This window comes from Protopterus annectens, chromosome 4.part1, assembly GCF_019279795.1.
Source record: "Protopterus annectens isolate FY-2018-M chromosome 4.part1, PAN1.0, whole genome shotgun sequence".
Classification (NCBI taxonomy): domain Eukaryota; kingdom Metazoa; phylum Chordata; order Ceratodontiformes; family Protopteridae; genus Protopterus; species Protopterus annectens.
In genome coordinates, this window is record NC_056734.1 from 557,596,926 (window position 1) to 557,614,424 (window position 17,499).

The following is a 17,499-nucleotide window of genomic DNA, read 5'->3' on the forward strand; positions in this document are numbered from 1 at the left end:
GAGACTGCTGTCCACCTGTGTCCCAAGGTCTCTTATCACATTTTCGGCATTACGTTGACTACCACCTATGCGGTAGTTCATGGGTACAGAGTTTTTACCAAAGGGGATGACAATACACTTTTTGGCAGTGAGCTTCAGGCCATGGCTTTGACACCAGGTATCTGTCTCAGTGAGGCCCTTTTGTAGTTTGCCCACATCGTTAGGAGTTTCGATTATGGCTCCTAGTTTGCAGTCATCTGCAAACTTTGTTAGCCAAAGACCTTCTGTGTTAGCTTGCACTTCAGAGAAGTAGATACCAAACAGGAGAGGACCCAGGACTGAACCCTGTGACACTCCACTTGTCACTGGTCTGAAGTCGGATTTGGAATCCGCTACTTTCACAGTGTGGGTTCTGTCCATGAGCCAGTTGGCAAACCCATCTTGTGACATAAGGATTTATACCTAGTTTAGTGAGCTTATCTATAATTCCAGAGTGGGGGATGGTGTCGAAAGCCTTGGCGAGATCTAGATAAGCTGTGTGAACCATTTTACCCTCATCTATGGCTTTGGTGACTGCTTCAAAGAAGTCAACCAGGTTTAGGGGACATGATCTGCCTTTTACAAATCCAAACTGGGTAGGGTCCAGAGTATGGAGATTACCAATGTCTTTATTTATGAGTTCCATGATGATACGTTCCATGGCCTTGCAGACCAGGCTCGTCAGGCTAATGGGGCGGTAGATGTTCATCGTGTTACCCTGCTGCAGTCATTACACTTGGGTTATCCTGTCGTCAGGCGGTCCCGCAGTCGGCCGGAATTCCAAAGTCTTGGTCCGGCGTCGGTTGCTGTCGCTTCTTCCCTGACGTCAGTGCGCCAGGGGTATATATAATGCATCCAACACCATTTTCTTCAGTCTTTCTTGCCGCGGTGCCCGAAGCAGAAGCAGTTCGCAAGTGCGGTCGGCCGACTCCTGAGATTTTCGGTCGAATTTCAGATCCGAAGTCTTCAATAAAGCTAAGCACCCGTTAGAAACTTTTCTTGCCTCAGACCGATGTCAGAAAAAGTTAACAATTGTATTTCTTGTGGGAAGCAAATACCTCATAAGGATTTTCATTCTTACTGCATACCTTGCCTAGGCCCAGATCACGACGTCACTGGTTGTCGTTTTTGTGCTAGGTTTAATAAGCGTACTATAAAAAGACGCTTTGATTTCACACAACACTACTTCGGTAGAAAATTTAACTACACAATGCCGTCTGAGCAACCGACTACCAGCGTGCACAAAAAACGCAAGGATAAGGACAGGCAGCCTAGACCCAAGCCAGACTCCGAGGCCTCGGCTGGACCGGTCTCCGGTTCACCGGTCTTCAGTGAGGCTCTGACGCAGCCCCTGACTACCGCATATTTGGAACCCGAGACCGCTTCGTAGCCTTTGGCGGAGAGCGCTAGGCCGATGCAGCCATTTTGTTTAGCCCCTACCGACGACTCTACAGAAAGAGATGGTGCTGCAGAAACACCTTTGGTTTCTGAAGGCGTCTTCAGACCGACGACGCTCACCATAAAAACGTATCCTAAGCTTAAGACTCCTATTAAACCTAAAAAGACTGCACTTCCGTCTCCAGTTTAAGGCCCCATGCCTAAGAAACAGATGCTTAAAATGGCTGAAGATTTGATCTCTTTAATCAGGGGTTCCCAACCTCCACCCGACAAAAGGCCTAGACAAGAGGAAGATTATGCCTCCTCTGATCAAGTGTCTATTTCCTCAGGCTCCTCTGAGGACCAAGATTACTCCTTCTCCCTTTATGAAGATTCTAATGCTGAGGATTCTATTCCCTCAGCTTCTCCTCCTGGACTACTCCTTTGGGGAAACTTTATACACTATGAGGGAACATTTTCACTGGGAAGGTCAGGACTACTCTGACTCAAAGAAGAGGCTCAGAGAGTTTCTTTTACTCCCCCAGCACAGACCACTTGCCATCCCCCCAGTTTTAGACATTGTGGATGATGTTTACTTAGAATCTAGTTTGAACCCAGATTCTCTGCCTCCTGCTCCAGCCAAACCAGACTATAGAGTGCCTGATTTCCACAAATTCCTTTATGAAAGCCCTGTTACTGATCCAGAGAATATCTCCCAGGGTCCCAAAGGGGCTAAGGCTTCTATGGCAAAAAGGTTTACACCTCAGCCACTCTAGCTATGAGAGCACTAAATTGCCAATTTCACATGCTAAAATATCAGCAATTTCTAATGTCTCAGCTAAAACAAAAAATGAGCACACTTCCTCAACAGTCTGAATTGAAAGAAATACAGGATCTGTTGCATGCAACTGTGAACAGGTGGGCAAACATACTTTACAATGTGGTTTTGATTCTTTGGAGGCTTCCTGCAGAGCAGCTGTCACTGGGTCTGTTATACGTAGACATGCTTGGTTAAAGGAACAAACTCTGCCTGATCATGTTAAAGCAAAGCTTCTAGATGCTCCCTTACAGCAGGATGTTCTATTTGGAGTTAAGGCAGAAGAAGTCTTAAAGGAAATGGAGGATAAGGCAAAATCTGTGCAGACAAAGATTTTCTACAGGTACAGCCCCCTTGCTTCAGCAGAAATTGGCCAACTAAAAATTGGTCCTTTTGAGCTACTGACAGACCACAGAGGGGTAAATACAGACGTCCAAGAGGCAGAGGACAACCACAAGCCCGATACAAACCTCGACAATGGGGCACTGCACCACAGAAGGGAGGAGAAGACAGGTCCCAAACTACCAGAAGGCAAACTCAATGACTTGCACCTCATCTGGCCAAGCAACACTCTCTTGGCAGCTCCCTTGGGAGGAAAACTCGCACTTTTTTCAGACAACTGGCACATTGTCACAAGGGACAAATGGGTCTTAGACAATTTCACGAGGATACAGATTCCATTTCCACACCTTGCCAGTGAAAAGAGGAATGCCAAACCTGCCACAAAATCAATGGGCAGAGGCACAAAAACAAATTACAGCTCTCATGGACATGAGAGCCATTCAACTGGTACCTACACGAGAGCAAGGCCAAGGTTTTTACTCAAGACTCTTTCTAGTCCCCAGAAAAGACAGTGCCTGGAGACCAATTCTGGACCTTTCATTTCTAAACACCTTCTTACAAGTACCCAAATTCAAGATGCTAACACTACAGCTTCTTCCCATGTTGGGCAAGAAAGCATGGCTAGTAACGTTGGACCTCAAGGAGGCATACCTGCATGTCCCTGTCAGACAAAGTTGCAGAAGATACCTCCGCTTCATTGCAGGTTCAACCCATTACCAATTCTTTGCACTGCCCTTTGGCTTATCTACTGCACCCAGGGTCTTCACAAAATGCCTGGCACCAGTAATTGCATACTGCAGACAAAGAGGAATTCAAATATACCCATACCTGGACGACTGCCTCATCCAAGCAGAAAGCAAGGACATCCTCTTACAACATCTGGCTTTTGTAAAACATCTTGTAAGTTGCCTGGGGTACACAGTAAACGAAAAGAAATCAAAGCTAGTACCCTCACAAAATATGACATTCCTGGGTGCCAGCTTGAATACAACGGCCCAGAAGGCTTATCTGACGCCAGACAAACAACTACAACTGACTCAATATTTCAAAACAGTGGCAACAAAGACCCTACTCCCTGCAAGAAAGCAGGCCTTGGGCTTCATGGCATCTTGCATACTACTAATACCATTTGCAAAGCTGCATATGAGGAAATTACAGTGGTACCTAAAAAGCGTATGGTCGCAACACAACCACAGCTTGGACACAATGATATCTCTCATTCCTTGCCTACAACAGGAGTTTCTATGGTGGTCACAGGCATGTTTCCTCAACAAGGGTCAGCCTTTCACCTTGCCCCCAGCCAGGCAAACTATGACAACAGATGCATTGGACTATGCCTGGGGGGCACACATGGCAGGACAGTGCGTTCAAGGCGTATGGACTGCAGATCAAAGAAATCTGCACATCAGTCAAAAAGAGATGCTAGCTGTACAGAATGCTCTGACAGCCTTCAAGAACCTATTACATCCAGGACAACTTACAATAAGGACGGACAACACCACAGTAATGTGGTACATAAACAAACAAGGGGGTAGACACTCCTACCCTCTATGCAGGCAAGCAATGACCTTGTGGAACACAGCACTGGCTTACCAGGTTCAGTTACAAGCTCAATTCCTGCCAGGAAAAAAGAACACCTTGGCAGACTACCTCAGCAGAAACATCATGGACCCCCACAAGTGGAAACTGGATCCACAAGTATTTGCAATGATAACTCAAAAATGGGGCCTTCCAGACATAGACCTGTTTGCCAGCCCCCAAAACTATCAGCTAACAAAATTTTGTACAAGGACACTTCACCATCAAGCTTGGAAAGTGGATGTACTCTCATTCATTTGGAAAAACCTGACAGTATATGCCTTCCCTCCATTGCCTCTCATCCCAAAGGTGCTTCTGAAATTCAGAAAGGAGAGACCATGACTGATTCTCATAGCCCCAGACTGGCTACGCCAGCACTGGTACCCACTATTAAGGAATATGGCCAAGGGCCCTCCTTGGATTTTCCCACAAATTGCTCATTTGCTCACACAGCAAAACAATCAGATTCTACACAGCCAGCTCAAAACCTTAAATCTGGCTGCAAGGCAAATCAACTAAGCATCCAGCGAGTTCCTCTTTCCCAAGCAGTTATGGATGTTCTTCTGGAAGCTAGGAGGCCCAGCACCAGGAAGGCCTACTCGGACAAATGGAAAAGATTTTGCGCCTGGAACCAAGCTAAAGGCCAAAACACACTTCAGCCTCACATGCCTCAGATTCTACAGTATTTAACTGAGATGTTGCGCAAAGGACTTTCTTTTTCTTCCATTAAAATCCATGCATCAGCTATTTCAGCCCACTACAACACGGATCCACCCTTATTTTCACATCCACTTCTAAGGCAGTTCCTCAGAGGGGCAAAAAACATTAGACCCCCCCCAGGAGAGCACCTACACCAACATGGGACCTCAATTTTGTGCTGGAAAAACTTACGCTACCTCCCTTTGAACCTGCTTTCTTTGCAGATCTACAGTTTCTATCATGGAAGACTGCTCTGCTGCTAGCAATAACTTCAGCTAGGAGAGTCTCAGAGCTGCAGACACTAATGGCAGTGGAACCTTTCCTCATTTTCCATCAAGACAGAGTTTCTCTACGAACTAATCCTTCCTTCATGCCTAAGGTGGTTTCCAGTGTGGCTTTAAATCAAACCATCCACTTACCCACCTTCTTCCCAAATCCACAGAACAAAGGCGAAAGACTCCTGCATTCCTTGGACATTCACAGGCAACTTCGTTACTACTTGGATAAAACTAAGGTTTTCAGAAAATCTGACCAGCTCTTTGTATCCTATGCTACAGCTTCACAAGGGAAGGCTATATCAAAACAAACCATTTCCAAATGGATAGGACATTGCATCCGTTTTTGCTATACCCATCATGGAAAACCAGTTCCTGCTACCATTAGGCCCCACTCTACCAGGGCAACAGCTACATCTACAGCCTTCCTCAGGGGGGTTCCAACCAAGGAGATTTTGGAAGCTGCAACTTGGAGTTCAGTACACACCTTTACCAAACACTATCACTTACCACTTTACTCTAAGACTAGAGCTGGCTTCGCTACTGCAGTTCTGCAGGGCCTTCCAGCCTCCTCTAACCCTCTATGACTCCTCCACCCTTCCTTAGCTTTGGGATTCTACCCAAGTGTAATGACTGCAGCAGGGTAACACAATGAACATAGTACAGTTTTGTACCTACCATAAATGTAGATGTTCGAGTGTACACCCTGCTGCAGTCCAGGTTACCCTCCCTCCATCCCCGCTGATCTAACTGGCTAAATCTCTACAAAACCTTCCTGATGTATTTGCTTATAGCTGGAGGGATTTTGTGTTTGTGCTAAAACTTCATAAATTGGTACTAATTACTGACCACCTTTTTGGGGGCACCTGACATCTGGTGCAAGAAAAACTAAAGAAAATGGCGTTGGATGCATTATATATACCCCTGGCGCACTGACGTCAGGGAAGAAGCAACAGCAACCGTCACCGGACCAAGACTTTGGAATTCCGGCCGACTGCAGGACTGCCTGACGACAGGATAACCCAAGTGTGATGACTGCAGCAGGGTGTACACTCGAACATCTACATTTATGGTAGGTACAAAACTGTACTTTCCCGGGGTTCATCGTGGCTCCCCCTTTGTGGAGTGGGATAACCGTCACAGTGCGCCATTCAGTGGGTACAAAGCCTGAGGTGAGGCTATGATTGAACATGGTACTTAGGTAGGGTGCCAGTTCATTCTGTAGTTCGTGTAGAACGCAGCCTGGGATATTGTCAGGTCCCATGTATGCTGTGTTCTTGGCTTTGGAGAGTGTGTTTTTTTACCTGTGCAGCCGTGATTATAGGAACTTTGCATTCTTCCGGTATAGAGATGGGCCCTCTAGGGGGTGAAAGGGCGGATAAAGTTAGCACTGAACCTATCTGCTAGGATGTTGGCAATATCAGTTGGTTCTGTATATTTAGTGCCATTGTGCTGTAACTCAGAGCAGATCTGAGTGTTCCCATTGAGATTCTTGACATAGCTATAGAATGCTTTGTGGTTATCTTTAGAGTCAGTGGCAGTTTTGTTTTCATAACTAGCTTTGGAGGATTTTATGAGGGATCTCAGCTTCTTACTGAGGTTGATCAGGGAGTTCCTCCCGTCATGGGATTTTTTTTGCAACAGTTTCTTTCTTCTGTTGTAGAGTTTGTTTATGGCACAGGACCACCAGATTGGCTTCCTTCTTTTGGAAGATAACATTTTGGTTCTATTAGGGATAGCATGATCCATGCACTCGTGTAAGTGCTTTAAAGTGCATTTGCGTAGGATTCAGCAGTCATACCTCTGTTGTCCGCCTGCATGGGTGTCATGAAGTTTGCCACTTCTGTCTTAAGTGTGAAGTTGGCTTTGGAAATGTTTTTTGCAATGGTTTCCCTAATTGAGGGGTGGGGGTGGGATGTGGATGTCTAGGCTGATTAGCTTGTGGTCGGATCTGACCAATGAGGAATTGACCTCTGGTGTGGAACACAGGTTTCCCATATTGGTAATGACCAGGTCTAGGATATTGCTGCCCCTGGTGGGGGTGTGAATAAGTTGATCCAAGGCATTGGAATTTATAAATTCTAGAAAACGTTGAGCAAAAGAGTTGGTACATTAGTAGTTTTCCCAGTTAATGGTGGGGTAGTTGAAATCACCCATTATTAGGGTGTTGGGTTGTACCCTGATACTTTCCAGTGTATCAAGAAATGAGGATTGGGAATCCTGGGGCATGGTGGGGGGTCTGTAGCAAGCTGCAATTTGGATTGCGGTCTTGCCCAGAGTTAGTTGCACTTGGATAATCTCGAATGCATTATGCTGTGCAACTAGCCTGGAGTTGTGGATATCCTTAATGAATATGGACACGCCTCCGCCTTTAGTGCTTCGTTCTGGGTTAGGTGGCCGAAAGGTATGGTATGAATTGTAGCCTGGTAATGCAGGGGTGCTCTCTGGAGCTTTGAACCAGGTCTCTGTCACTGCACAGATGTCCGTGTTCTCCATTTTATGGAGTGCCTCGAGTGAGTGCATTTTGAGGTTTAGACTTCTAGCACTGAGTAGTATTACCCTCAGATTTTGCTTGCTTGTACCTGTTACGGTGGTGGATTTGTCATTTGAACCTTGCGTAAAAAAGGCACTATAGAGGTGGCAAGAGCCTTAGCCAGTATCTGGAATCCTAAGGTCGACAGGTGCAGGCCATCTCTGCAAAGCATCGTGGTCTGTCGATCATGTCGTCCCAGGCAGACAAATACTGGATCCCCTTAGAATGACACCAGAAGCTTAGCCAATTGTTGAAGTCAATCATTTTGTCCTTGTACTGTTTTGCTAGAATGTTTTGTGCCTATGATAGGGTGATGATCGGTTTAAGTTTTAATAAAACATTTTTGATGGTATTTGATAGTTGCAGCTTGATATATGAGGACAAAGAAGTTTGGCTTTTGATGTGTTGATGTAAGGGTGAAGTGGTGGCAGCATTACTGGGCTGTAACAAGGATGCAACCACATTGTTTGAATTGAATTTGTTGGCAATATTAGGGTACTTTTGTTTAGGCAGGGGTTAGTTATCGAGGATTTACCTGACCAAAGGAGATTGTTAATGAATGACCAGATGCTTAATTTTTTTTTTTGAATTTATTGTTGACAGTGGTAATATTTTTTGTTAATGTTTACATGAGACTTATTCTTACTACACAAGTGTTAAGTTTCATGGTTAGACTGCCTCTTATTGGTATGACAATATTCCAAGCTCTCTCACTTTTTTTTGCTTAAGCTGTTTAATGTCTCCTGCTAGCCATGAGACAGGCTTAGTTTTTACTCTCCATCTGTTGGAGTTTTCTCATTTAATATCCTAATGAAGGTATCATTAAAGGCAGAGGTAGCACTCTGCAGGAGATGTATTGCAGGATATTCCAGTTGTAATACTTGTAAGTGTAATGGGAGATTTGTAAAGTTTGGAAATGAACTAGATTATAGTGTGTTGAGTTTGGAGTTTTGGAGCTGTCTCTCTAATAGAAAATGTTGGGTGATGATCACTGAGTGAGTCAGGCAGTACCCTACAGTGTATAGTATTTATGATGGTGGATGTTAGTATCCATCCAAAGGCAGTAGATTTTCCACTGATTTGGGATATTAATGACTTGAAAAAACCAAACGTATTATGATATTCATTGGCAAGCGTTTGGTCAGTGAAGGACCAGTGTTTTAGTGTCACCTAAGATTATAGTTCTTTAAGTTAGATTTGGCTTAAAACAGTACATGTTAATGGTGAAAAGGTTTTGATTTGAAGGTGGAACATGTAGTGCAATAGTAACAGTGGACTTGTATTTGTTTAGTTTAAGAAAGTTACGTAGAATTTCAGCATTAATGAGTTCTGTGACCAGACTGGGATAATGTGCTAGGCAAAGTGAGCTGGAAAAATAGAATAGCAATTCCTACTTCCCTTTTGTGTCAGTGATCAAGTTAATAATGATGTATCCTGGTGAAAGAATTTCTTCATTTTTAGTTTGTGATTTTTTTTTTTTACAAACACCTCTATTGAATTATCACTTGTGACATAGGCAGGTTTACATTCATATAAAAATAATCAAACTATATTAACGTAACAAATGTTGTACTTCACATATATTTCTATGTATTATATAACATAAGCCTTATTACACAAATTAATTCCTGCCTTTTTTTAAACAAGAAGCATATTTATTAAACCATCACTTAACTAGATTTTAACCAAGTTTCATTTAGTTGGGAGCACTGATATAACCTGGAGTTAAGCATTTAGAGTTTGTTGTTAGCCAACTTCTCCATTTACAACATACAACATTATTATAAGTACTATGTGATTGTTTTGCTACAAACAGGAAATGATATACAAGGGGTAATGTTGGATTTTGCAAAGTGAATGTTGAATGTTTAGGGGTATTAGTAGGAAGCCTTCTTCCAAGATCGGAATGAATATCATCACATAGATATAGGTCAATCATATGATGAAGGAAGGCTGATTTATGGATAAATTTCAGAGTGATGATGTGAAATTCTTGAGACTTTCAGAATGCCTTTCTTCACATAAATATATCGGGCATCCAGGAGACACTGGAAGCATCTCACATGCTAATCCATACTTGGACATTTGGCTCCTGACAGCTACATCTGTGGAGCGGCTGGTCAAAGCAGGACAGTACTTGCTCCGTATCTCTCTGTCTGTCTATCTTTGAGTATCTCCAACAACAGAGACAAATCCAGTCTGCATCCATTTATAAAAATCGGTGCATACCAAGATTATATATTCCCCTTTCTGAAGGAAGGATGGGCCTCCTTGAAACTGATTATATGTATAGATCTGCAATCGTGAGACTCCACACACATCTGCTGGTCCTCACAAGACCCAAACATAGTTTTGAATCATGAGAAGAATAAATCTGAGATGATTTCTCCGCTTAATTTAGCAGACGCATATCGGCGTCAAGCAGGAATGGAAATCAAACCAGAAGTCGATAAAAATCAGGCAGCAACTGAATGTGCCAAAAAAAACAAAAGAAAGAATATAAGATGAAGGACCAGATGAAAAGGCAAGAAATGTGGAAAAAGCATAAATATAGTTGCAAGTCTAGAAAATTTCTGGAAGAACCTTGTGTTGATCAGGAACCAAACGCAGGTATGGTTAAGGAGAGGTGAATTCAAACCAAGAGATGAAAGGAATCCATACCTCCCAACCATACCGAATTACTTGGTAAAAAACGAGTTTGGCGGTCCAAATAATGGGGTGGCACAATTCCCAAGTGGCACCCCTTAATTCCTGACTTCCCAGTACTTTTATTTTATTTTAAAAATTTAAATCCTGGCTTTTTTGAGCTGACATCATTGTACTCCTGTACTCCTGACAAGAGCCTAAAGTCCCTACCCACCACCCCTTGTAAAAAATCTACAGATTTATGCCCCATATTTGTTCTGTTCCTCATAAAATCTGTGGTTTTATGGCTTTTGTGGCAAGTCAGTGAAGGACTGAATTCAGTAAATTTTCAGATTTCATATTCTTTAGAAAATAAATGGTAACACAAAACCTTTTATTCTAGCAATTTTACAAGTTTATAAGCTCAGTATTTGAAATTTGTCCCTATTTTTGGGGGCTGTAATGTATTCCCCTATTATTGGCTTTGTCCAGGTTTTTTGTGCTAACAGGCTGAGAGCTATGGTGAGGAGTGAGAACTGAATTCTGTATTCCCCATTATTGACATTGTCCATTTTTTTGTGCTAAGAGGTTGACAGCTATGGTAAGAAGTGAGAACTGAATTCACTAAATGATGGCCATTTATGTTCAGGAAACTGCTGATTTGGCATAGTGGTATGTTGCTCTGACTGCAGTGCACAGGGTCCTGGGTTCAAGACTTGGCAGTGAAACACATGGTGCTAACACATTTTATTCTAGCAACCTTCCAAAATTATACAAGCAATGTTTAAAATGTGTCCCTGGTTTTGGGGCTTTTGTCCCCCCCCCCCAAATCAATTTTGTCTTTTCCAGATTTCTTGTGCTGCAAAGTTGAGAGATACAGTTGAGAGTTGAGTGGATTTTACAAGGAGCTGAGAGCTTCAGGGGAAGAGAAGTCTAGTGTTGCTTATGCTGAGTCTGCTTGCATTGTTAATAGCATAACAGGTTAAATGCTTGCTTTTGATGTAGAAGGCTGTGGGTTCTACTCCTGTACTGTGTTGTACTTTTAAAGGGGGTGGGTGTAACAAGTCAAGGATATAGCTACAGATACAACAGAAGTGAGAAAATGTCATGTACAAGGGCATTTGTGCCTCAATGGAAAGCACAAGAAATGTTATTGACCCAAATTCAGGAACAGAAAATCATAATTATATTCTGTGCTGCATTTAAACAAGTACAGTACATTTTCCAGCATTCAAGATAAAACACATTTTTCCACTGCAGACAGTGGAGAAGCAAGAGTGACCAGTTAACAGCACCTGGATTACAATGATAGTTTTGATGTTTCAGGATGAATGTAGGAGAGGGTCTGTCAGTACTTGGACTAAAAATTGGAAGTCTTAAAACATGCAGTCCGCCTAGTTTATTTAGTTGTGCATTTACAGCTATTGAGTTGGTTTGATAACACAAATTAGAGCAAGTGTTAGTGTTTATGGTTAATGGGGTGAAATAGCCAGGTAATGAGACATTGAAATGGCTGCTGCGGGACTCTGGTGCCATATTTTGGTTGTCTGTTCTTCAGTTTGCGTTTGAAAGTTGGCATCCCATAATTCCATTGGAGTGGGTGGGGGTTACATAATTGTGTATGCACATTTTATATTAATCAGTGTACTTATTTTTCATGGGCCTTGTCCAGATTTTTGATGTTTCCAGGTTGAGAGGTATGTTAATATTGGCATCCCAAGATAGTGGGCTACGTACACATTGGTTTACAAAGTCCATTGAACATGTGGGAGAAACAGACAAATGTAGGTTTTGTAAAACTGAATTGGAAACAGTTGCACACCTTGTTGCAGGTTGCGACAGAAGGACTGTATACTGAAAGGCATAATAATGTGGTAAGATTGTTGCACTGGGAATTGTGCAAACATTATGGTATTGAAGTGGCTGAAAAACACTGGAAACATGAGCCACAAAGCATCATAAAAAATTATGTTTATGTCCCATGGGACCACCCCATACCAACAGTTCGAAAGATAGATGCTAGAAAACTGGATATAGTGGTTCAAGAAAAAGACAAGAATAGCATTGATCATTGAATTCGCCACACCCAGTGACTACAGTGTCTTGCGTACAGAGAGACACAAATATCAGGATCTGAAGGCAGAAACAAGAGCAATGTGGAAAAAAGATACCCAGATAGTCTCAATAGTAGTAGGAGCAATGAGTCTTATAAAAAATAATCTACAGTCGTATTTAGATACGTTACCAATCCATGTAATTCCGTACGAATTCCAGAAAGTCATTACTGGGCACATTGCAGGTGCTCCAAAGAGCACTTTGGCTGACATCAAAGATTAAAACAGTAGTAATTTCATGAACTTTAATCGTGCTTTGACTTAAGAATGGGGTCAATTCCAGTCATGGTATTAGAAACCCAAAAGACTTGGAGAAATTAAAACAGAGGGCAGCCATCCGAGGATCTGTTTTTATAGGCTGCCAGATCAACTCTCTGAATCACCTGGCATGCTAATCCTCAAGAAAGAGTCACAATATTGTTCTCAAGATGAGGGCTGTCCTAGCATTGCAGGCATTTGAGAAGACTCTTCCTCTAGGTGCACTTACCATACAAACGGCATGGCAGTGGTATGGTACATCAACAAGCAAGAGTATCGCGATTTTATGCACTGTGCAGAGAAGGAGTGAGGATATGGGAATGAGCATTGGCTTTGCAACACTTTCTAATAGAACTGAATATACCCTGGACATCCAGTGTTTTTGAGGATAAAGTGAGCGCACAGATTTTGTTTCCCTGTGAGTGGTCTCTCAATACCAGAGTGTCAAACAGTATATTGAAGAAATGGAGGCAACCTAGTGATCCTTTTTTTATCCATTCAACACCACGCCCCTTCTTTTTCAGCCTTCTTCCCCCAGAGGTGCAGTTGGCAATACACTCATTCTGCCATGATTAGTGCCCAGGTCTCATTTACCCCCCCTTCTCAAAGTTTTTGTTGATTCGAAGACTGTTACAAAAAGGCAGATCTCATTCTTATTCTTCTAGCACCATTCTGTCCTCGACAAACTTTGTTTCCACTTTGAGACCTCATCTAAGGAAGAGACTAGTGTCACTTTCCTCAGAGCCTCACTCTGTTATCTCATCCATTCAGAATACCTCATCTGGCCATTCAATCACTCAGTCTAATCACTTGGTTTCTCCAGTTCTAATAATGGCCAGGAATCCTGAGTTCCTTTCTGAGGTCTTGGACCTTATTGCAGCCTCTCAAAATAATTCCACCTAAAAGATTTACAGAGGCAAATGGAAAAAGTTTTCTTTGTGGGCCCAGGGCAGAAATGTCTCCCTGACATCAGTGCCGTTAGAGGAGGTGGTTGTTTTCCTTAGTTATACAACAAAGAGGCTAGCTTCTTCTGAGTTGAAGTTCACGTGGCAATTATTTCATCTCTTCATGAAGCTTTTCAAGTCACTTGTTGGCTGCACACAGATCTTTTAAAGCCTTTCTTGAGTGTCTTCCATTCCAGTCCCCCCTTAACTAGGCAAGCATCTGCTAGGGATCTAAATTTATATTGGTCTTTGAGACCTCCCTATGAACCAGCCAGCTCTGCTGATATTAAATTCCTGTCATAGAAGACCACGTTTCCTGTGGTCATAACTTCTTCAGAGTTGCATGCCTTGTCCTCACACTGTCTTTATATTGTTTTCCATTAAGACAGTCTGTCTCAAAACAGCCATCCTTTCCTACCCAAAGTTGATTTGCAGGCTAATTTGAATCATTATATCCATTTGCCTTTATTTTCCTCCAAGTATTCTAGTAAAGGGAAATATATTCTGCTTTGATTTGATGTGCATTGACCATTGCATTTATATTTGAACCATGTGAAGGCGTTTAGAAGAGTGAACACCTATTTGTTAATTTTTCAGCAATTAAGCTTGGTCAGGCAATTTCCAAGGTTATATTAATAAAGTAGATTACAGACTGCATTTCCTACTGTTACTCCAAAGTAGGCAAGGAGCTAACTTTCCCACCAAAGTTGCATTCTACCAGGGTTCAAGCCACGTCCATGGCCTTTCCACAAAGTTTTCTGCTCCCGTATATGTAATAAATTGAGTGTTCGGGGGGAGGGGTGAACAGATCACCAGCTGTGCATAAGGGGTGTGTCCCTCAAAAAGTACGAGAAGTGTTCATGATGAAGGCAAATTTTCTACAAGCATTCCAACAGCTGTTTGTTGCATCTGCCTAGGACCTCTGCACAATATTAAAATCTCTGATGTTTGCCAGAGTTTTCCATTCAGAACAGTTCGGAGGCAGTATTCCTTTCAGAACTAATGAGACAAGAAGAGGTTTTGAGCCCTTAATTACCATTGCCATAGCATCATGTAGTTCACCTCACATTTATTGTATAGTGTAGGTGATAAATTTTAAATTGTTTTATTTTTTTGATTGAAGAAACATGTTAATTGAATGGTTAGGGGTGAAATGGTGGGTTTAGCAGCTACAGCATGCCATCTTTTCCCAAAGAGGTGTCATACCATTGTGTGGTAGAGTAGATTCAGAGAAAAGTAACTGAATTTAGGTGAAGAATAAAGACTTTTCCAGTCATAGGCATACTAGAGAGGGGAACCTGTTTCAAGTAAGCTGATGCACTAAAATGTAGGCATTTAACCTTTGTATAACATTGAAGGATAAAGAAGCACTGTCTTTTTCTTCATTTCATTGCGAAGTATTAAAAACTGGACCCATAAATAATTCTGTGTAAGCACTAAGAACAGTTTCATTCATCATCTTCAGTGGAGTATCTGCTGGCAGTAATGTAGGTATTAACTCATTCACTCCAGAGCAGCTCTGAAAAAGCTGCCTGCTTAATTCCACCATAGGAACAACAGTGCAGCCTGAGCTCATTTTCAGAAAATCCATTTCTAATACCATACAGAAAACAAATGTTCATAACTCTTTTAACTATAGGAGCTAGACTAAAAATGTAAACACGAAAGTTGTTCAGCAGACACTGACTTTTCCAACAGTATAAATGTTGATAGTGCATATCAAAGTCACTATTAAATATTTGGCAAGGAATGCTGATATTGTGCATATTTTTACCTTTTTGGAAAAGCAAAGCACAATATCTTAGTCAGTGTACCATGTAGACCAAGACAATTTGTATTTAATTTGTTAGTATGAATGTCAGCTTTAAAATGATACCTTAACCGTTGCTGTGTGATGCTCCTTTATGGAGATATTCACAGAAATGTGATTAATATAATATTTCTCATAATTGATAAACAAAGCATAATATCTCATCACATGTAACAGAGCCTACAAATCAGTGTAGAAGTTGTGCGTCTCAGTGTCGGCTTCAAAATGATGCATCACTTGTGTGATCACCATGCTCCCTTGCAAAGATATGGGCATAATAATGAAAAGTATTGGAAATGTATAATTTTCATAATCCTGCAAGACTAAACAAACTGTGATATCTGTAGATGTGTACAGTGCACAGACGTAGTTCTTTTACCATGATGTAAGGAGTAACACTGTCTTCAAAATGAGATATTACTAGCCACACTGACATGTTACCTTGCAAAGTTATTTACCAAAATATGAAACAAAATCATATTTTCCATAACCCAACTCCAAAACAAACGTTGATGTCTGCACATGTGTACAACATACACGCACAATTCTTTTACCATGTTGGAACCAACAATACTCTCTTCAAAATGAGGTATTACTTAGCACATTCAGATTCTCCCTTGCAAAGTTATTTACCAAAATATGAAAAAAATCATAATTTCCATAACCTAAGTCCAAAACAAACTTGGATATCTGCACATGTGTGCAACATACAGGCCCAGTTTCTTTTACCATGTTGGAACCAGTAACACTGTCTTCAAAATAAGGCATTACTTAGCACATTCAGATTCTCCCTTGTGAAGTTATTTACCAAAATATGAAAAAAAATCATAATTTCCATAACCTGAGTCCTAACAAAACTGATAGCTGTACATGTGTATAGCATTCAGAACCAGTTGTTTTACCATGTAGACACATATGATTGCATTCTTGGTGTAGTCAACATACTGCTGAATGGGTACATGTAAAGAGAAAAAGCAAGTTAAGGACCGCCACTCCACTAATGAACCCAGGACAGGCATGGGACATCAGTGGTAGGCAAGGCCATTTGATCTGTCCGATAGGTGTGCTGGCTACCCACTCAGACAGCTGATACCACTGCAGTTTCACGACCTCCTTCAGTGTCAGCAGTCTGCCTTACCTATGCTTTTATCTTTACATGTGTCCATTCAGCAATGGACCTAAGGGATCAAATTCTGCATTAGCAAGCCCTTCCTATCATCTAAACTCTAAACATGCCTGATAAAAGCAGACTGAAAACAGAAGTATTGCGGGCTGGTCACTGACATATTAGATTGTACATGGTAGCACTCTCCTAAAACAGTTGTTCTTTGTCAGCATCCTCACCAGCTGATTACCACAGTTATTTGCCAAACTCAGAAAAGATATTTTACACAGCAGATTTCACTTACCATACTGGTCCCTACTTGGTCATGGGTGTTTTCCCTTCTTCTCACAAGCTGCATATTACCAATCCTGCACAGCTCTCCTCACGCCATTGTGAAGGTCAGTCAGGAACAGCACAATGCCCTCCTCAGGTGAATGCCATCCCTTCTGAACAGGTGAACATCTTCTGCGGTGATGCTGTCATGACAGATTGTAGATCCACCGACCCTGTACATCAAGCCATGCATGAACCCATTCTGTAATTGTCTGGCTTTGTGTGCTGCCCGTTGACTGTTTGCTGTCTTCCATATCTGTCGAGGAATTATGTCAGATCACACAAAATGACAATGTGGCCACCTCGACTGCAGGTGTTCAAAAATTGCTGTGATTTGAAACCGTAGCCTTCTGAATGGTTGACTGATGACATCATTCCCTCCAATGTGCAGCACAAGGATGTCGGGCTCAGGGTAGATGGAACACTTCTCTTCCAACAACTGCAGTACTCTGGTCCAAAGCATACCTCTTCTTGCAATCCAGTATACCTTCACACTGGATGTGGGGAAGCTCATGTTGTACTAGTTTTCAGTTTCGGAGGCATGGCTGGCAGACCAGTGAATGTAGGAATGGCCACATACCCACGCTCTCACTTGTTGTTCTCCTGGTCGTGTAGCCATATCAGTGTCAGAAGGTGGACAAACCTGCACAGGAAAGAAAATGCAAACAATT

General features: G+C 42.1%; 1 protein-coding gene across 1 annotated transcript in view; it reads left to right on the plus strand.

The window, feature by feature from the left end:
- FARSB (phenylalanyl-tRNA synthetase subunit beta) overlaps window positions 1–17,499 on the plus strand; it is a 907,972-nt gene that overhangs the window by 572,911 nt on the left and 317,562 nt on the right. The window contains exon 16 of the mRNA XM_044070366.1: window positions 1,946–1,964. Coding sequence (XP_043926301.1) covers window positions 1,946–1,964 — 19 coding nt within the window. The remainder of the gene's footprint in view (window positions 1–1,945; window positions 1,965–17,499) is intronic.